Source organism: Mustelus asterias, chromosome 2, assembly GCF_964213995.1.
Source record: "Mustelus asterias chromosome 2, sMusAst1.hap1.1, whole genome shotgun sequence".
Taxonomy (NCBI): domain Eukaryota; kingdom Metazoa; phylum Chordata; class Chondrichthyes; order Carcharhiniformes; family Triakidae; genus Mustelus; species Mustelus asterias.
Window position 1 is genome coordinate 132,103,075 of NC_135802.1, and position 21,672 is coordinate 132,124,746.

The window sequence follows — 21,672 nt, forward strand, 5'->3', positions numbered from 1 at the left end:
CATTCCCATCCTATTCATGTATTTGTCTAGTTGCCTCTTAAATGACGCTACTGGTTGTATGAGGAACAGTTGAGGACTCTGGGTCTGTACTCGTTGGTGTTTAGAAGGATGAGGGGGGGACCTTATTGAAACTTACAGGATACTGCAAGGCCTGGATAGAGTGGACGTGGAGAGGATGCTTCCACTAGTAGGAAAAACTAGAGCTAGAGGGCACAACCTCAGGCTAAAGGGACGATCCTTTAAAACAGAGATGAGGAGGAATTTCTTCAGCCAGAGAGTGCTGAATCTGTGGAACTCTTTGCCGCAGAAGGCTGTGGAGGCCAGGTCATTGAGTGTCTTTAAGACTGAGATAGATAGGTTCTTGATTAATATGGGGATCAGGGATTGTGGGGAAAAGGCAGGAGAATGGGGATGAGAAAAATATCAGTCAAGATTGAATGGTGGAGCAGACTCGATGGGCCAAATGGTCTAATTATGCTCCTATGTCTTACGGTCCTATAGTACCGACTCCCACCACCTCGCCAGGCAGTGCGTTCCAGACATTCACCACCTTCTGCGTAAAAAATGTGCCTCGCACATCTCCTCTAAACTTTTCCCCACGTACCTTAGACCTATGTCCCCTAGTACTTGACTTTTCTATCTTAGGACAGAGAATCTGACTATCCACCCTCATTTACATGCCACCCTATCTTGTAGACCTCTATCAGGTCACCCCTCAACCAGTGAGAACAAACCGAGTTTATCCAACCTCTCCTCATAGCTAATACCCTCCAGACCAGGCAAGATCCTGGTAAACCTCTTCTGTACCCTCTCCAAAGCATCCACATCCTTCTGGTAGTGTGGCGACAAGAATTGTATACAATATTCTACATTAGGCCTAACTAAGGTTCTGTCCAGCTGCAGCATTACCTGCCAATTTTTATACTCAATGCCCCAACCGATGAAGGCAAGCATGCCGTCTGCTTTCGACTACTTTATCCACCTGCGTTGCCACTTTCAGTGACCGGTGGACATGTACACCCAGATCTCTCCACCTGTCAATACTCCTAAGGATTCTACCATTTACTGTATAATTCCTAAATGCATTAGACCTTCCAAAATGCATTATCTCACACTTGTCCAGATTAAACTCCATTTGCCATTTCTCTGCCCAAGTCTCCAACTGGTCTATATCTTGCTGTATCCTCTGACAATCCTCTTCACTATCCACAACTCCACCAATTTTTGTGTCATCTGTGAACTTACTCATCAGACCAGCTACATTTTCCTCCAAATCATTTATATATACTACGAACAACAGAACTGATCCCTGTGGAACACCGCTAGTCACAACCTTCCATTCAAAAAAGCACCCCTCTACTGCTACCCTCTGTCTTCTATGGCCAAGCCAGTTCTATATGCCAGCTCTCCTCTGATCCCGTGTGACTTCACCCATCGTACCAGTCTACCATGAGGTACCTTATCAAAGGCTTTACTGAAGTCCATGTATACAACATCCACTGCCTTTCCCTCATCTATGATCTTTGTCACTTCCTCGAAAAACCCGATCAAGTTAGTGAAGCACAACCTCCCCTTCACAAAACCATGCTGTCTATCACTAATAAGTCCATTTGTTTCCAAATGTGAGTAAATCCTGTCCTTAAGAATATTTTCCAATAATTTCCCTACCACTGACATAAGGCTCACCGGTCTATAATTTCCTGGATTATCCTTGGAACAAAATTGGCTATCCTCCAGTCCTCTGGAACTTCACCTGTAAACAATGAGGATACAAAGATTTCTGTCAAGGCTCCAGCAATTTCCACCCTTGCCTCCCTCAGTATTCTGGGTAGATCCCATCAGGCCCTGGGGACTTATCTACTTTAATGCTTTTTAAGACGCCCAATACCTCCTCCTTTTTGATATCGATGTGACCCAGAATATATACACGCCCTGAACTAGGCTCCTCATCCATCCTCTCTTTGGTGAATAATGAGGCAAAGTACTCATTTAGTGTCTCGCCCATTTCCTCGCCCAATAATAATCTAAAGGAGGTGAGTTCAAATTCCACAATTATTCTAAAAGTAAGAGCCATAAATATAAGAGAGACTCTAATAATTGCAATAAGAAAAAGATGAATGGAGACTTGCCATAAACTAGGTTTATGGTGGAAGATTGAGAAGAAACATAGAAACCCTACAGTGCAGAAGGAGGCCATTCGGCCCATCGAGTCTGCACCGACCACAATCCCACCCAGGCCCTACCCCCACATATTTTTACCCGCTAATCCCTCTAACCTACGCATCCCAGGACTCTAAGGGACAATTTTTACCTGGCCAATCAACCTAACCCGCACATCTTTGGACTGTGGGAGGAAACCGGAGCGCCCGGAGGAAACCCACGCAGACACGAGGAGAATGTGCAAACTCCACACAGACAGTGACCCGAGCCGGGAATCGAACCCGGGACCCTGGAGCTGTGAAGCAGCAGTGCTAACCACTGTGCTACCGTGCCGCCCAGCATCAGCAGAATTTCATGGTCATCATTTGTCATGACCTCAGAAGGTCATTGATGAAAATGAGAAACGGTGCAAGTACTCTGCTGCCTTGGGGGACTTCTATGTAGGCTGCCTTTTTATTATTCATTTGTGGGTCATCGGCGTCACTGACTGACCAGCATTTATTGCCCATCCTTAGTTGCCCTTGAGAAGGTGTTGCTAGGCCATTTCAGAGGGCAGTTAGTTGAGAGTCAACCACATTGCTGTGGCTCTGAAATCAAATGTAGGCCAGATCAGAGAGAGACAGCAGATTTCCTTCCCTTAAGGACATTAGTGAACCAGATGGGGTTTTCCAACAATCAACAATGGTTTCATGGTTATCAGTAGATTCTTAATTCCAGATATTTTTTATTGTATTCAAATTCCACCATCTGCTGTGGCGGGATTCGAAGATGGATCCCCAGAACATTAGCTGAGTTTCTGGATTACTAGTCTAGCAATATTACTAATAGGCCATCACCTCATACTAATCATTTATTATTTTCTAAAGAGATAATGTATCAGATGAGTGATTCACTAGAAATGGCCCAAGAGGCAAAATCATCCACTACTTTTCCAACTACGTTTTGCGATATTGTAAATTCTCCCACTGGGAATGTCATATTATAAACCATGTTTTTTCCTGAGCAACTGACACAATTGTAACTCACCTGCTGACTCGCAAAGCCTCTCCACCATCTACAAGGCACAAGTCAGGAGTGTAATGGAATATTCTCCACTTGCCTGGATAAGTGCAGCTCCAACAACACTCCCAGAAGCTTAACATCATCCAGGACAAACAGTGGGAGCTGTGTGTACCATCTACAAGATGCACAGCAGGAACTCAGACAGCACCTGCCAAACCCACAATCACCACCATCTAGAAGGACAAGAGCAGCAGATACCTGGAAACGCCACGTCCAAGTCACACACCATCCTGCCTTGGATATATATCGCCGTTCCTTCACTGTCGCTGGATCAAAATCCTGGAATTCCCTCCCTAACAACACTGTGGGTGTACCTGTACCCCAGGGACTACAGCGATTCAAGAAAGCAGCTCACCACTATCTTTTCAGGGGCAACTAGGGCAATAAGTGCGAGTCTAGCCAGCAACGTCCACATTCCATAAAAGTAATTTTAAAAGTATGCATTTCTAGTGCAACAGAACCCTATTTTAATTAATATTGTGGGAACATGTTTACTAACTCACTGCTGTGCTGTTTGTTTACCTCAGTGCAATATTGGCGGTGCCAGAATGTGCGTCTACTCCAGTTAGTCTCTTTAGAGTGAGAGTGTGTCCATATTGATGTCTTCCTCAGATCTGATGATGTGATTGAGGGAGATATCCTGTTATAAAGGCTCCCTCTACAGGTTTGTCTGGTTACTTTCAGGAGCAATTTATTGGAATCACAAAGCAGTCGTCCACTTCTGATGAGCAGTGTCATCATTACCCTTTCTTCATCTTCAAAACAAGGTTTGCAAAACAGACCGGCAAGATAATAATGTCAGTCAAACACAAACTAACAAATATAACAACGACTACCTGCATTTATATATCACCTTTAATGTGGTAAAATGTCCTAAACCACTTTGGATGAGCATTATCAAACAAAATTCGAACACATAAGCGATTTTAGGACAGGTGACCAAATACTTGGTGAGGTTTAATGAGTGTTTTCAAGAAGGAAAGAGAGGTAAAAAAAGAAAAAATCTTGTACGTACCTTGCTTGACCACAGGACACCCCAAACCATTTACCAATGGAGCACTTTTGAAGTGTTGCTTCTGGTGTAATTGAGGAAAGGTGGCAGCAAATTTGTGCATATTAAACAATGTGATAATGACCAATTAATCTGTTTTTGTGATGTTGACTCAAGGATAAATACTGGCCAGGACACACGGGATAAATCTCCTGCTTTTCTCCAAAGTAGTGCCATGGGATCTTTTACGCCCACTTGAGAGGACTAATGTGGTTTTGTTATAACATCATAACTAAAGGACAGCATCTTGGACACTGCAGTGCTCAATGTACACGACACTGGAATATCAACCTTGATCATTTGTGCTCAAGTCCTAGAATAGGACTGAAATCTGTGAGACAAGGGTGCTCCCAGCCTGGCCACAGCTAACAGGCAGAGATGCAAGGAGGCATAGAGAGGGATTTCCAGTGAATAAAATCAGGACAATTCTGCAAGAGAGCAGAATTGGAGGAGCACAGAGATCTCAAAGAATTTTAGGGCCGGAGGAGGTTACAGAGAAAGGCCATGGTTTGAAATCAAGATTGGTGGGGCCAAGAATAGATCTTTCAAAGTTAACAGTGCAGGAAGAGAAACCATTGTAGGCAATTCTCTGGTTTTGACTGGTTAGATAGGAACATCTCGCCAAGGCCATCCCCACACCCCCACTTCTTGCCTTCAAACAACCACGCAACCTCAAACAGACCATTGTCCGCAGCAAACTACCCAGCCTTCAGGAGAACAGTGACCACGACACCACACAACCCTGCCACAGCAACCTCTGCAAGACGTGCCGGATCATCGACACGGATGCCATCATCTCACGTGAGAACACCATCTACCAGGTACACGGTACCTACTCTTGCAACTCAGCCAACATTGTCTACCTGATACGCTGCAGGAAAGGATGTCCCGAGGCATGGTACATTGGGGAAACCATGCAGACACTACGACAACGGATGAATGAACACCGCTCGACAATCACCGGGCAAGACTGTTCTCTTCCTGTGGGGGAGCACTTCAGCAGTCACGGGCATTCAGCCTTGGATCTTCAGGTAAGCGTTCTCCAAGGCGGCCTTCACGACACACGACAGCGCAGAGTCGCTGAGCAGAAACTGATAGCCAAGTTCCGCACACATGAGGACGGCCTAAACCGGGATGTTGGATTTATGTCACATTATCAGTAACCCCCACAGCTTGCCTCCTGGGCTTGTAGAATCTCACTAGCTGTTCTGTCTGGAGACAATACACATTTCTTTAACCTGTGTTTAATGTTCCCTCCACCCACATTGTCTGTACCTTTAAGACCTGGCTGGCTTTAGGATTTGCATTCTAATCAGTATTCTGAAACTTGATTTTGTCTGTTTGCACTGTTTGAGAGCACATTTCCACTCCATCTGACGAAGGAGCAGTGCTCCGTAAGCTTATGGTATTTGCTACCAAATAAACCTGTTGGACTTTAACCTGGTGTTGTGAGACTTCTTACCGTGTTCACCCCAGTCCAACGCTGGCATCTCCACATCATAGATAGGAACCAGCCAAGGGCAGTCCAACCCAGATAGGAAAGAAAGGAGAGGATTTGGAAATGATAGACCCATAGAGTTGTTGCTGGTGGTGGTGTGTTATGGCTCATGGGGTCCAAGTTGCTGTGCCAATGTGCATTTTTACACACATATTGTAGCCTGGTAGAAATTCCAACTTTCTTTCCATCACTCAGAATCTCTCTTCTCTCCCATCTGCCCCTGACATTGACACTTGTTGGAGGGATTTGCAGGTTCATAGTTAATCTGTTTGATCGCGCTATGACCACACCTTCGTTTGTCATCAAATTCTGGGGCAGGACTTTAACCCAGTTCTTCTGGTTCAGAGGCAGGGAACCACCCTACTCATTGCACCACACGGTCTCCCATTGAATGGTTACAGGCTTCAAAAACTCTGACCCCTCTGCCATTTACATTATTTTTATCCAAGTTATTATTAGTTATTATTATTCATAGGATAATTGAAGTCCATGTTATTACAATGCACCCCTCTGCAAATGTGGCCTTCTCAATCCTTCCCAATCATTGGTGGCCAATGGAATATATCCAGTGGCACCTCCACTGTTTCTTAACTCTAACCAAATAGATTGATTATGTTTTTGATTGCTCCCGGACATCCTCCTTCTCCAGCACTGTAATATTCTCCTTAACCAATATTGGAACCACAACCTACATCAACCCCCTCCCACTTTCCTTCATCTCAAGCTTTCCAAAACATCTTATATCCAGGAATATTTAATAACCTGGTGATATATTTCCATGAGTTCATTAGCTCATGCCACCAGGAGCATTGCTACCTTTGATGTCCTGCTTATTAACTGCTTTCTTAGCTGCCTACAATTTGCTTGCAGAACCTCATCCCTCTTTCTATCTATGCCATTGGAGGCAAAATGAACCATGACCTCTGGCTGTTCATCCACGCCCCCCCCCCCCCCCCCTCCCCGCCCCAGAGTATTCTGTAGTCGCTTAATGATATCCTGTACCCTGGCACCAGGGAGGCAACATGACATTCTGGCATCACTTCTGCATTTGCAGAAATGTCTGTTTATTCTTCTACCAATCTTCCTCCTCCAACCTCTGTACAATTGAGCTACCATCATACTGCAGGCGTTGCTCTGGCTGTCCCACCCTAGAGGAATCATCACTCTCACCAGTATTCAGAACCCAGTATCATTAGAGAGTGAGATACACTAACGGCATTCCTGCACTACCTGCCTGGTCCTTGTCTGTCTGGCAGTCACCCATTCCCTCTCTGCTTCCACACTCTTAAGCTGTAGGGTGGGTACTTGCCTCCTAACACATGTTCGCCAAATAGCTCTCAGCCTTGCGAACGCACCACAGTAAAGTCAGCTGCTGTCCAAGCTCTTCCAACTGATGATACTTCCTGCACGTGATTGTCTGGGACACAAGAACCATCCTGGAGTTTAACATGGTTTAGAATGTGCATTCAATGAGACAGGGGCCTTGCTATGCCTCTGTCCATTAGACAACTAACTTATCAGGCAATAAATTGAGACGTGAAAAACTTAAGATTTAAAACTTAAAACCTTACACTCTGTAAATTTAATTATTGTGGTTTTTTAGATCCTTACCTCAAGCAGACTTAAATCTTGTTCCTGATCTGAAGAAAAAAAACACACCAACCACTTACCAATCACCTCATGCTCCCTCCCCTCTGGGCTCTCTGATTGAAGACTGTTTTTGTTAAAAATAAAATCTTTACTGTTGACTCACCTGATTTACCCACCCTCAGGACTCTTTCACCGTATTCCAGTGTTGTCGCAGTTCCTTTTTGCTTGGAACTTCTTCACAAACTTAAAATCCTTGTCTTCTCTAATCCTCCCTCTGCCTTCACCTCTTGATTTCTTCTGTTTCGGACCAATCTCAGTCCCTTCCCTTTTATCCCCATCGCTTAGTCACGGTTCTCTCTCTTTCTCACTTTCTGCTTTTGCTCATTTATCCCCACTGCTTTCAGTCACTGCTCTCTCTTTCTCTCCACTTTTGTTTGCTCTTTTGCTTTCTTTCTTCCCACTTCTCTCAGTCACTTGGCCCGTTCACACTGTGGATGGTGTGATCAACTGTGTCAAAGGCTGCAGGCAGGTTGAGAAATATGAGCAAGGACAATTTATAGTGGACACTGAAGCATTAGATGGCTATTGCAGTGTTCTGGCAAGGGTGGAAAGTGGTGGGAAGGATACACAAGGATATGGGAGATGACAACGTGTTCAAGGACTTTGGAGAGCAAAGGAATATTATGGATGCGGCAGCAGTTTACATGAACAGAGGAGGCAAGGCTGTTTTTGTGTCGGGTAAGAAGTTTAACAACACCAGGTTAAAGTCCAATTTGTGTTGGGTAGCAGTGATGATGGTAGATTTGTAAGGAAGAGATTTTGGTTCCCACACTGACCTCTACCTAGTGACCCCCCTGCTGGAAAGCAGATATCGGGTGAGGGCAGAATGTAACTTTGGCTGTAATGGCTCCATCCTCTCAATGCTCACCATTTCACACATGAAGATAAACTACCCAAATAAAGTGTTGATGAAATGTCAAAAACTTGTCAAAATCATGGTGCTAATGTTTAAGAACAAAGAACAAAGAACAGTACAGCACAGGAAACAGGCCCTTCGGCCCTCCAAGCCTGTGCCGCTCATTGGTCCAACTAGACCATTCGTTTGTATCCCTCCATTCCCAGACTGCCCATGTGACTATCCAGGTAAGTCTTAAACGATGCCAGCGTGTCTGCCTCCACCACCCTAATTAGCAGCGCATTCCAGGCCCCCACCACTCTCTGTGTAAAAAAGTCCCTCTGATATCCGAGTTATACCTCGCCCCTCTCACCTTGAGCCCATGACCCCTCGTGATCGTCACCTCCGACCTGGGAAAAAGCTTCCCACTGTTCACCCTATCTATACCCTTCATAATTTTGTACACCTCTATCAGGTCTCCCCTCATTCTCCGTCTTTCCAGGGAGAACAAGCCCAGTTTACCCAATCTCTCCTCATAGCTAAGACCCTCCATACCAGGCAACATCCTGGTAAACCTTCTCTGCACTCTCTCTAAAGCCTCCACGTCCTTCTGGTAGTGCGGCGACCAGAACTGGACGCAGTACTCCAAATGTGGCCTAACCAGCGTTCTATACAGCTGCAACATCAGACTCCAGCTTTTATACTCTATACCCCGTCCTATAAAGGCAAGCATACCATATGCCTTCTTCACCACCTTCTCCACCTGTGCTGCCACCTTCAAGGATTTGTGGACTTGCACACCTAGGTCCCTCTGTGTTTCTATACTCTTGGTGGCTCTGCCATTTATTATATAACTCCCCCCCTACATTAGTTCTTCCAAAATGCATCACTTTGCATTTATCTGGATTAAATTCTATCTGCCATTTCTCCGCCCAATTTTCCAGCCTATCTATATCCTGCTGTATTGTCCGACAATGTTCATCGCTATCGGCAAGTCCAGCCATCTTCGTGTCATCTGCAAACTTGCTGATAACACCAGTTACACCTTCTTCCAAATCATTTATATATATCACAAATAGCAGAGGTCCCAGTACAGAGCCCTGCGGAACACCACTGGTCACAGACCTCCAGCCGGAAAAAGACCCTTCGACTGCTACCCTCTGTCTCCTGTGGCCAAGCCAGTTCTCTACCCATCTAGCCACCTCTCCTTGTATCCCATGAGCCTTAACCTTCTTAACCAACCTGCCATGAGGGACTTTGTCAAATGCCTCACTGAAATCCACGGCCCTTCCTTCGTCAACCGTTTATGTGGAGTTGGCTTTGCAAAAATCTAAACGAACTATCAAGGCAGGAAGTGAGTGTCCTGGAGATTCACCTTTTGGTTTGTGTGTTTAGGGTGGAGATGGAGGGAAAGAGTGATGAGATTTGTTTGTGACAACAGAATGGATGATTATAAGCTTGTCTGAACATACCATAAGACCATAAGACCATAAGACATAGGAGCGGAAGTAAGGCCATTCGGCCCATCGAGTCCACTCCACCATTCAATCATGGTTGATTTCAACTCCATTTACCCGCTCTCTCCCCATAGCCCTTAATTCCTCGAGAAATCAAGAATTTATCAATTTCTGTCTTGAAGACGCTCAACGTCTCGGCCTCCACAGCCCTCTGTGGCAATGAATTCCACAGACCCACCACTCTCTGGCTGAAGAAATTTCTCCTCATCTCTGTTCTAAAGTGACTCCCTTTTATTCTAAGGCTGTGCCCCCGCGTCCTAGTCTCCCCTGTTAATGGAAACAACTTCCCTACGTCCATCCTATCTAAGCCGTTCATTATCTTGTAAGTTTCTATCAGATCTCCCCTCAACCTCCTAAACTCCAATGAATATAATCCCACGATACAAAGGGATTTTAGGAGGGTCATTGTGGCAACAAATAACCTTGCAGTCGAGTTCAGCACAAAGGAGCACGGACAACGTGAACTTGTAATTGGGGCAATTGTGATGGCGTAGGCTGACTGACAGCTCGTGCCTGTTGGCATAGAGACCACAGGCAGGATTTATTGGTAGACACCAGATCACCACCATAGATACGTTGCAACCCGGAACTCATGCACTGAATAAATACCTGAAGCACGACTATGTTACCGAGATGTTAAATGTAATAAAAGGCTATGGATTGTTCGTTGATAATATCGATGGATTACCACATCCACATTCTGCATGGGGAAGGTATGTTAAACTATCACATGTAAAGACAATGGGGGCGATTCTCCCAGCCCGCTGCACTGTCAAGTGGAGGCTGTTGTGTGGACTTCCCGCTGGGCGCCACAAGATAGCAAGTCTCCGGTAGCCGGATTTCCGGCGGCGTCAGCTCCGTGACAGAAATCAGCGCGGAGCTGCATAAATTATTTAAATAATCATTACCATACATATTATATGTAATTAGCGGGCCCGGGACTGAAGTCTCTGGGCCCACTATCCTCTCCTAACCGCCAGGAGTGTTTCACTCCAGCAGGGTTTACCACAGCTCCCCACTTGTGGGGAGCTAGCGGCCCGACCCGCTGGAGTGTAGTGGGGCCACATATGCCCCCAGAGGTAAGGGGGGATGCCCCTGGGCATTGTCAGCTTGGCTTGGCAGTGCCAGCCTGGTCCCCTGGCACCACCCAATGGGAAAGTGGCAATACCTGGGGCACCTTGGCACTGCCCACTGGGCATCAGGCAGTGCTGGGGGTGGGGCTTAATGGGCGGGGGGGTCCCACTGCCACTCTGCACCCCAGCTTGGTGACAGAGGGAGGGAGGCCAGTGATTGGGGGAATGGCCTGCCAGGGAGCTGGGGGGAGTCGAGCTGCTGGGGGGCAGGAAAATCGGGGCTGCCGTGTGGGGCGGGGTGGGGTTAAGGTTGGCCGGATATGTTCGGGGGCCAACGATTGGGCCGATTGGGTCGTGGGGGAGTTGGAGGGCCAGCAATGAGGGGTCGCAGGGCTGGCTAGAGATCGAGTTGGCCAATAAATCGGGAGGTCAGCAGTGCGGGACTACTGCACATGTGCTAATCTCCTCTATGCACAGTGGCCCCCCTCAGCGCTATGCTGCCGGCCTCTCCAGCAGGAATAGGCTCTGCCCCCTGAATTATCGAGTTTTATGTTTGTGCACTCTGTGATGCACAGTGTGGGAGATTCATTTTGAAACTCCTGCTGAAGAATCTAATGGGATTTACTCCAGTTTTTTGGGAGAATCGCCCCCAATATGTTCTACTTATAAACCTGAGGGTTTTATGTTACTAATGCATGGAGATGAAATAGTGTGTGAAATTCAAAAACATACCAGAGGGTTTACTCATCCCAATTAGCAGGAGTGGAGTACAAAACAGTACTCCCTCTCCAACTCTGAAAGCGATATCCTTTACTGAAGGAGAATAGGCCTCGATGAAGGCCACCACAGAGGTTCCTTTGCATTAAGAAATAATTCAGGAGAAAGTTCATGACAAATCCCCCAGTGTGATCAATAACGAAACCTTTCAGATCGTGAAGACTGTAATCATAGATTACAGAAAACTTCCTTTCAGCCAACAACAGAAACAATATAACAACTGAAAATGAGGGTAATGCAAGCTCCACAGACAGACATGGTTCCACTTGGAAGTGTCTGTGCTGACCAAAGCCTTGCTGCAGTGTCAGGCCAAGGTCCACTGCTGGAATCAACATGTTGCCAATGCATCACGTGTCCTCATTGGTGTTGAAAGACTTGCAACTCCCGTGAGCAACAGATACTAGTCTCTTTTGAGCAATCAAGCATTTGACCGACATTGCAGGATTGCAGCTACCCTTAACTCACCTCACAGCTCTTCACTTTGGGCAAATGCTTCGACATGACCTCTAACCATACCACCCGGCTTCCAGACCATTTAACATATTTTGGAGAACCTCATTGATGTTGACTCCCACCCTTGATTTAGCAATAACTTTGTACATTCTAATGAGAAAGTGGGCGGGGGGGGTTGCTATGGGGACCCATATAGATGGTCGACCATGCCATGATCAATGTTGCATGTTTACTGTGCGCCCACCTGATCAATTTAACTCTGACACACTTGTTAATATGCTTCAGCAAATCAAGTTAGAAGTATTATACACAATGGTGGTTTTAACCAGTAACTAAGCATATAATATTTAATCTGACAGAGAGTACATGTTACCTTTATGTGATAAGAACCACTGGTGTTCCATAAATGCTAAACCTTAGTTCCCTCCACCTTCCTGGGAGCATTGTGGGCTGCATTACAGAATAAGGGTTCTTGCTATATCAGGAAAGCCAAAACTTGTTCTAAAAATACTCTCCATTCAATTTCCATTTCCGCAGTGAACAGGGAAGCTAAGAAGGCTGCATGAGATAGTTCTGCCTGGGATCCTTCATTTCCAGCTGTCTCTACAGTCGGCACTATGTTTAATCACTTAACTGTTAACCAACCACAAGCCCAACTGCCAAATGAAGTCGTCATTAGTGGCACCTATTGGACCACCCTTTATTAAGTCCTACTGCAAAAATACACATTACTGATTCAACTCCAATCCTCATTGTCTAGAATGAGGAACAATTTTACAGTCCTAATATCACCACTTGGTGGTTCCTTACACTTGTTCCACTCACACTCAGTCATCAGCCATTACTCACTCTCTTCTATCTATGACAAAATTAAACAGGTGCTTGATGGTGCAAAGTGAAACACAATGGGCACGATTTTCCCAAAAGCATTTGTGCCCAATGGGAGATGCACTACAGAGGCCATCAGACGATTCACATTAGTGGGGATGGGGACGGGGGGGGGGGGGGGGGGGGGAGGGAGGTGGGGGAGCGGAATGGGACCTAATCCTGTTCAAGAGGCCAGGAGCAGAGTGCTCAGGGAGCCATCGGGCATATGCTGATCTCCAATCGGTTGACATGATCCCCCGGATTACCGGCTGCAAAAACTGCACATTGCAAATCATCCACAATCACACATTGTTGAAAGGACCAGCAGAACTCTGCAAACCACAATAAAAAGGTTTTGTGCAGAAAATCTTACTGAGTTAGTACGTTACAGATGTGCTGAATTGCTATTCAACCTACACCTCATTTCATCACCAAGGTTTTTCCAAACACCAGATTATAAAATGATTAATAATTACCTCAGGTTATCAGCTAAGCCCACAGTTTCTAAACCACCTATCTTTCAGGGAACGGTAAGAAAGATATAGCTAGCAGAGACGATCAATCACATACAAGGAAACTTACTTTAAGTCAACATAAATCAACCAACTTTCCAAATTCTGGCTCAAAACCTGGGAAACTCAAGAAAAGATTATGAAGAAATACTTTAACAACAAAGTCAAATCTTTTGATTACAATATAAGGGACACTGTATTGGTGCTAGATTATGGAACTAAATTGGATGCTTTTGTGTCCAAATGGAAAGGATATTTTCACATTAGTGAGTAAAACAAGACTTGCTGTTTAGTAAAAAGACCAAAAGGATTACAAATGGCTCCATATTTATCAGCTAAAAACAGTCACCGCTATTGGTGACTTAACTGATAACTGTACTCTCTTGATTTTAGCATGTGTAGGATGTCATTGACTGCATACATGAGGCCATTCAAACACCCACACATCAACCAGGAGCACTTGTTAATGATAAGAAGGTGTCATTCCATCAATGTTCACCTCGTGTGCAACCACTGTAAAAGATTTGTGCAGGTCTGTTCACTGTTCTTTTGGAACTCTCACTGTACTTACATATTATAGTACTCCCACATTCTCAAAATATTTAGACCTGGAACCAGCCTTAAAGGATGGCTGCTAGGCTGCAAAGGATATCTCCTTCTATGTGCATCTGTAAAAGTTGGTGAGAGTCATAGCGGACATGCCAAATTTCCTTAGTCTTGTGAGCAAGTAGAGGCGTTGGTGGGCTTTCTCAACTATAGCGTTGGCATGGAGGGACCAGTTCAGGTTGTTGGTGATCTGGAAACCTAAAACCCTGAAGCTCTCAACCATTTCTACTTCATTCCCATTGATTTAAACAGGGGCATATCCTCCACTACTCTTCCTGAAATCGATGACTATCTCCTTCATTTTGTTGACATTGAGGGAGAGATTATTGTTGTCGTACTAGTTCACCAGATTCTCTATCTCTTTGCTGTATTTCGTCTTGTCATTGTTTGAGATCGGACCCACTACGGTGGTGTCATCAGCAAACTTGCAAATCGAGTTGGATGGGAATTTGGCCACACACAGTCCAAAGATGTGCGTGTTAGGTTGATTGGCCATGCTAAAATTGCCCCTTAGTGTCCTGAGATGTGTAGGTTAGAGGGATTAGCCAGGGGAAATATGTAGGGATATGGGGGTAGGGCCTGGGTGGGATTGTGGTCGGTGCAGACTCGATGGGCCGAATGGCCTCCTTCTGCACTGTAGGGTTTCTATGATTTCTATGATGATTTCATAGTCATAGGTATATAAAGAGTATAGTAGGGGGCTGAGGACACAGCCTTGTGGGGCACCGGTGTTGAGGATGATTGTGGAGGAGGTGCTGTTGCGTATCCTTACTGATTGCAGACTGTGGGTTAGAAAGTTCAGGATCCAGTCACAGCGTGAGGAGCCGAGCCCCAGGCCAAGGAGTTTGGAGATGAGTTTCGTAGGAATAATGGTGTTGAAGGCTGAGCTGTGGTCGATAAATAGCAGTCTGACATAGGTGTCTTTGTTATCTAGGTGTTCCAGGGTTGAGTGCAGGGCCAGTGAAATGGCGCCTGCTGTGGATCTGTTGCAGCGATAGGCAAACTGTAGTTGATCCAGACAGTCTGGGAGGCCGGAATTGATTTGTGCCATGACTACCTTCGAAGCACTTCATAATGAAGTGCTTCGAAAGATTAGTCACTCACAGTGCAACAAAGTACTATACCACTCCTTGCTCTATCCCTACTAACAAAATTAATTGCATGAGACATGGTTTCTGAGTCTCGCTAATGATCTCAAATCTTTTAATTTTGTATGTGATCAGCTTACTTGTGCAGCAGTTTGCAAACTGGGGTCTGAGGATGGAAGGTCATTGAGTTGAATATCCAGGAGGTGGAGGTCTACCTGCCAGCTAGTTAATGGACTTTACTGTCAGAGGCCAACTGGAGAATTTCAGTCAGTTTCCAGACCCCTGAGGCATTAGGGAACAGTGTCGCCCCCCTGTGGAGCAGCCTCCTGGTGGCAGGCCAACGCCCACTCCAGACAGGCTTAGAGGTAGCCTGGACTCGATGGGCTTTTCTGATTTTAAGAAGTTAGAGTGAGGGTGCCTCCATTTTGCAGCACTCTCTCTCTAACATGAAAAAGCAGCCCACACTCTAGCTGTTAATTGGCCAATTTGGGGAAAATCACAGCCAGATAACAGTTCCCCACTTAGTGAGAACTCCTGATCCCAATTTGAGCCTAATGGTGGGGTCCTGAAGCCGATAGAGAAAATCCTATCTGTCCTGTCATTACAGCACAGGAGGCCATTCGACTCTGGCTCTGTGTAGAGTTATACAGTCAGTTTCATTCCCCTGATCCATCCCTGCAGCCTGCAGGTTTATTTTCTTTAAATGCCCAATCAATTTCATTTTCAAATCATTGATTGTCTTCACTTCCATCACGCTTGCAGGCAGTAAGTTCCAGGTCATTACCACTCACTGTGCAAAAAGGTCCTTCCTCACATGCCCCTGCATCTCCTCCGCAAAATTTTAAATCCATATCTCCTAGTCCTTGCACATTCAGCTAAGGGAAACAGCTTTTCCTAGTCCATCTTACCTAAACCTATCATAATCTTGTACAACTTTATTAAATCTCCCCTCAAAGTCCTTTGCTCCAAGGACAACAATCCCAGCTTCTCCAACCTAACCTTGTGGCCAAAGTTCCCCAATCCTAAATCTCCTCTGCACTCTCTCAAGGAGCCCCACATCATTCCTAAAGTGTGATGACCAGAAAGGAATGCAATACTCCAGTTGGGGCTTACCCAGAGCTTTCCCTGCTTCAGTATTCAATAACTCTATTTATAAAGTCTAAAATCCCTTATGCTTTCCAAATTACTCTCAATATGTCCTGCCACTTTGAATAATTTGTTCACATGAACCCTCAGGTCCTTCTGTCTCTGCAGACTCTTTAGGTTTGTGCCATTAAGTCTACATTGTTTCACCAAAATACATTACCTCACATATTTCTGTGTTAAATTCCATCTGCCACATATCTTCTCATGCACCTACCCTATCTATATGTCCTGTTGGAGTTGATTGGTATCATCCTCACTATCTGTCAAACATCCAAGTTTAGTATCATTAGCAAATTTTGAAATTTTATTCCATGATCCAAGTCTTTTATACATATCGAAAGAAGTTGTTGTCCCAGCACTGAACCTTGAAAAACATCACTATCTCCCGTCCTCCAGTCTGAAAAACAACCATTTACTAAGATTCAATTTTCTGTCCTGAAGCTATTTTTATCCAAGCTGACACTGACACTCCTGTTCCATGAGCCTCAATTTTGTTAAAAGTATTTTATGTGGAACTTTGACAAATGTTTTCTTAAAATCCATATATTTATTTTTTTAATTTTTTATTTATTTTTTATACTTTTCCAATTCAATCAAATCAAGTCCAATTCAGAGTCTCAACAAGTTGAGACATTTCCAATCCAAGCTGACAAGACAGGGTATGCGACCCTTTACCCTGTCTTGGGCCTGATCTACATGAGCCAAGCTGATTGGAGTAGGCAGACATCTCCGCACCCAAAGCTTGATCTCATTTGCATCTTAGCCAAAAGGCCGAGATGCCGCTTTTAAAAACTGCTTCATATGAAAATGAAGCTTAATTGCAACCCAATGACCTCAACCAAGTGCAGCACCCGATCCATACTACACTTGATCTAAATCCATATATACTACATCCACTGCATTCCCATCATCAACCTTCTCTGTCACTCATCAAAAAATCCAATTAGCATAGTCAAGCACAATCGGCCTTTCAAATCCATGCTGGGTCTCCTTAATGAACATAAACTTTTCCAAATGTCTGTTGATATTTTTCTGATTATTGTTTTTAAAACCTAGCCCACCATTGATGTTAAACTGACTGGCATCTTGAATAATGTTGTCACATTTACCACTCTCCAATTCTCTGGCATCTCTGCTGTTGGCTTGTTTCTTATAATCTTGAAAAAGCTGCCAGTTTGACTTGCTTAAATTTTCCATTGTGTTGAAATTATGTAAATTCATTGATCAACTTTGGTTTGTGTTTGAAGAGGGCTAAAAATTCCTGGGAATCTCTCTTTCAAGTGAGTGCTCTGATAAAACTGGAGGGAAGGAAACTTGTATATTTATGGAAAGTTATTTTAAAATTAAAATAGTAACCTGCTTTGAGTCTATTAAACATTTAAGTAAGGTGAGACTCCTGTTAATACTGATTTTGCTAATAGTTGTTTGTGTTGGATCTGATCTGCAAACTGTTTATGTAAGCATGCAATTAACAGTTAATCAATGACCATATTAAATGTGGCTCAGTTGGAATGCAACAGTGAATTACTGTCGAATTTGAACTGTTAAGCAATGTTTTTATAAAAAATATATATTTTTGGGAAAAAATATCCTTTATCTCTGGTTTATTTGGTGCACATCCTGTCTATAATCTGAAATAGTTCTCAAATTGCAGCTCTTCATAAGTGCCTATGGTCTTAAAAGCATTACTAAAGCACTGTTCAAATGCAGTACTTCTGCATTGTATTATGTAGCATTGTAATTTAAATGAAGGGGGAATCCATGATAATTAATTCCAGCAACCAAAAATGTTTGTGCGATCAATGTGCCAATGATCAGGTGTGCAAGGGTTTTAAACATTGTAAAACTTCAGTCAGGTTTTATTCACTTTGTCTGAATTGTTGACATTTTACATTAGCGAAAGGTTTGTAAGGCTGTGCTGTGCACATTTTCAAGGTGCTAACATCAAATATTTTATTGGATTGAGAACTAGCCCTTACAGGAGAAGCTACTTGTGCAAATAACTGCGTTCAGTCGGCTCTCCAGCTCCATTTACTTCTGTTTTTTCAGTTCAATGTAATGTCTTTTGGATCACTAAACCCAGTGATTTATTAATAGCTCCCTGTCAAGCATGTTAATTTAAGCTTTGCCTCAATTTACATATTATTATGGTAGTGTTTCCTAGAGGACAAATGAGGACATTAGTTCCAACTACATTAATATTTAACAGGAGATGACATGGAGAAATACGTTGCCTTTTAACAATCCTGTATTTGACTTTTGAGAATTTTTTCTATAATGATTGAGCTTCATTCCGACAGAATAGAAGCTGAAGGCAGAGAGATCAGAACTAAAGTGACCTGCTTGACAATGAAGCTCCACAAAAGCTGGAGGAACAGTACTTAAGAACTTCAAGCCTGCCCCGCCATTCAATACGATCATGGCTGATTTATACCGGCCTCAGCTCCTTTTCTGTGCCATTTTCCCATAGCCCTCTGTTCCTTGATCTGTCAAATATTTATCCACCTACATTTTAAATACTTCTAATTATCCAGCCTCCACTACCCTTTGAGGCAGAGAATTCCAGAGATTCACCAACCTCTGTGAGGCGATTTCTATGCACCTCAGTTTTAAATGACCAGCCTTTTATCTTGTAGCCATGTCCCCTTGTTCGAGACTCTCCCACTAGTGAAAACATCTCACCACCCACCCTGTCAAGCCCCCTCAGGATCTCATATGTTGACTAAGGTCACCCCTCACTCTTCTTAACGCCAAGGGATACAGCCCCGGACTATTTAGTCTCTTTTGATTGGCCAACTCTCTCATCCCAGGAATTAGCCTGGTGAATCTCCTTTGGACTGCCTCCAATGTTACTATATCCTTTCTAAGGTAAGGGGACCAAAAGTGTGCACAGTATTTCAGGTGAGGCCTCACCAACACCCTGTACAATTGCAACAAAACCTCCCTACTTTTAAACTCCAATCCTTTTACAATAAGGGTCAAAATGCTGTTTGCCTTCTTAACTACTTGTTAGACCTGCCTTCTAGCTTTTTGTGATTCATGCACTAGAACAGCTAGGTCCTTCTGTACTTCACTCACCTGCGGTCTCTCTCCATTTAGATAATAATCTGCCTTTTGATTCCTCCTACCAAAGTGCATGACCTCACACATCCCTACGTTAAACTTTTATTTGCTGGGTTTTCACCCAGTCACCCAATCTGTCTATATCTTGTTGCAGAATCTCAATATCCTCATCATAACTGCCCTTCCACCTATCTTCGTATCATTGGCAAATTTGAAAACCTTATCTTCTGTTCCTTCCTTCAGGTCATTAATGTAAATAGTGAACAATTGCAGGCCAAGAACTGATCCCTGCAGTACTCCACTAGTAACATCTTTCCACTCTAAAAACTCTGTTTTCTATTGACAGCCAGTTTTCAATCCATGCTAACACACTTCCTGCCATTAGGGGAGGTGATGGCCTAGTGGTATTATTGCTAGACTATTAATCCAGAAACTCAGCTAATGTTCTGAGGAGACCTGGGTTCAAATCCTGCCACGGCAGATGGTGGAATTTAAATTCAATAAAAAAAATCTGGAATTGATAGTCATAAAAACCTATTTGGTTCACTAATGTTCTTACCTGGTCTGCCCTATATGTGACTCCAGAACCACAACAACATGGTTGACTCTCACCTGTCCTCAGGCAACTTGAGATGGGTAGTAAATGCTGATAAGCCAGCGACGCCCACGAATGAATTTTTAAAAATTCCATGGGCTTTTACTTTATGCAGCAGCCTCTTATGTGGTACCTTGTCAAATGCTTTTTGGTAATCTAAATACACTATATCTATAGGTTCCCCCCTATCTATTCTCTCATCTTTCAATTATACACTTTAATAGCCTTTTGGTCTCAACATTGAGTTCAACAATTTCAGATCATCACCACAACTCTCATTTTTTTGGACACCAGACAAGGGTAATTTTGCTATCCTCTCACTGTGGCACAGTGGTTAGTACTGCTGCCTCACAACATCAGGGACCCAGGTTTAATTCCAGCCTTGGGTGGCTATCTGTGTGGAGTTTGCATATTCTCCCTGTACCTGAGTGGGTTTCCTCCGGATGCTCTGGTTTCCTCCCACAGTCCAAAGACGTGAGATTAGGTTGATTGGCCATGCTAAATTGCCCCTTAGTGTCCCAAGAGATATAGGTTAGAGGGATTAGCAGGGTAAATATGTGGGGTTATGGGGTAAGCCTGGGGTGGCACGGTGGCACAGTGGTTCGCACTGCTGCCTCATAGTGCCAGGGATCGATTCCCAGCTTTGTTCACTGTGTGAAGTTTGCACGTTCTCCCCGTGTATGCGTGGGTTTCCTTCAGGTGCTCTGGTTTCCTCCCACAGTCCAAAGATGTGTGGGTTAGGTTGATTGGCCATGCTAAATTGTCCGTTAGTGTCAGGGAGATTAGCAGGATAAATGCGTGGGGTAACAGGGATAGGGCCTGGGTGGGATTGTTGTCGGCGCAGGCTCGATGGGCCAAATGGCTTCTTGCTGCACTGTAGGGATTCTATGATTCTAAGCCTGGGTAAGAGTTGATGCAGACTCGACGGACGAATGGCCTCCTTCTGTTTTAAAGGGATTCTATGATTTGCACCTCCTCTAGACCCACATTTTATTTATTTTCTTGTTACATTGCCAATCTCTTTTGTCTTTCTCGTTCCTTTCATTCTGTGGTCACTCCTGCCTCTCACCCTATCACAGACTTTCCCTTTTCATTTTGCCCTCCCCTCCCCCATTTCCTGTTTAAAATCATTTCCAATTTTTTCTAGTTCTGATGTTTGATTGACCTGAAAAGTAAACCCTGGCTCCAACAATTCCGAGCGGTTTCGGCCATTTTCTGTTATTTCAGATTTCAGACTGCAGCAGTTCTGATTTTGTTCCATTTCTACATAAGCTCTTCTGTTCTCTGATGGTTTACAAAACCAGAAAATGCTGGAAAATCTCCATTTCCACCATTTTCTGTTTTTGTTTCAGATTCCAGTGTTTGCAGTATTTTGCTTTTTACCTAGCCTGCTGTTGGTGTATGCCTTTTGGAACCTCCCTTGGAGCCACCTACCGTAACTAACTTAGTATTAGCCAACTAAAAAAAACTTTCAAAGCACAACGTATTAGTAGAATTGTGGTTACATTCTGTATTATAATTCTAGAGTTTGAGACCGAGCTTTAAGCCAGTCAATTATGCAAATACTTAGTATTCTACTTTTCAAAAATCATCGTTCAATGAGGGTTATCCAAAAATCGGAAGTATTCAAGTTGGGGATGGGATTCTCAGGAGATTTCTCCGACCCTTTCAGGGACCCACAGGATCAGCAGATCACTGTCCAAGTGACGGATTTCTGGA

General features: G+C 44.2%; 1 protein-coding gene across 2 annotated transcripts in view; it reads right to left on the minus strand.

Annotated features, from left to right (window-relative positions):
- The window catches only part of LOC144511394 (putative 2-ketogluconate reductase), a 43,290-nt gene that overhangs the window by 21,094 nt on the left and 524 nt on the right, over positions 1-21,672 (minus strand). Inside the window, exon 2 of one of the 2 annotated variants that reach the window (XM_078241711.1) lies at positions 3,745-3,977. The exons of the other annotated variant lie outside the window; for it this stretch is intronic. Within the exon in view, the coding sequence (XP_078097837.1) occupies positions 3,745-3,963 (219 nt within the window). The 5' untranslated portion in view covers positions 3,964-3,977. The remainder of the gene's footprint in view (positions 1-3,744; positions 3,978-21,672) is intronic. 2 annotated transcript variants of the gene reach the window in all.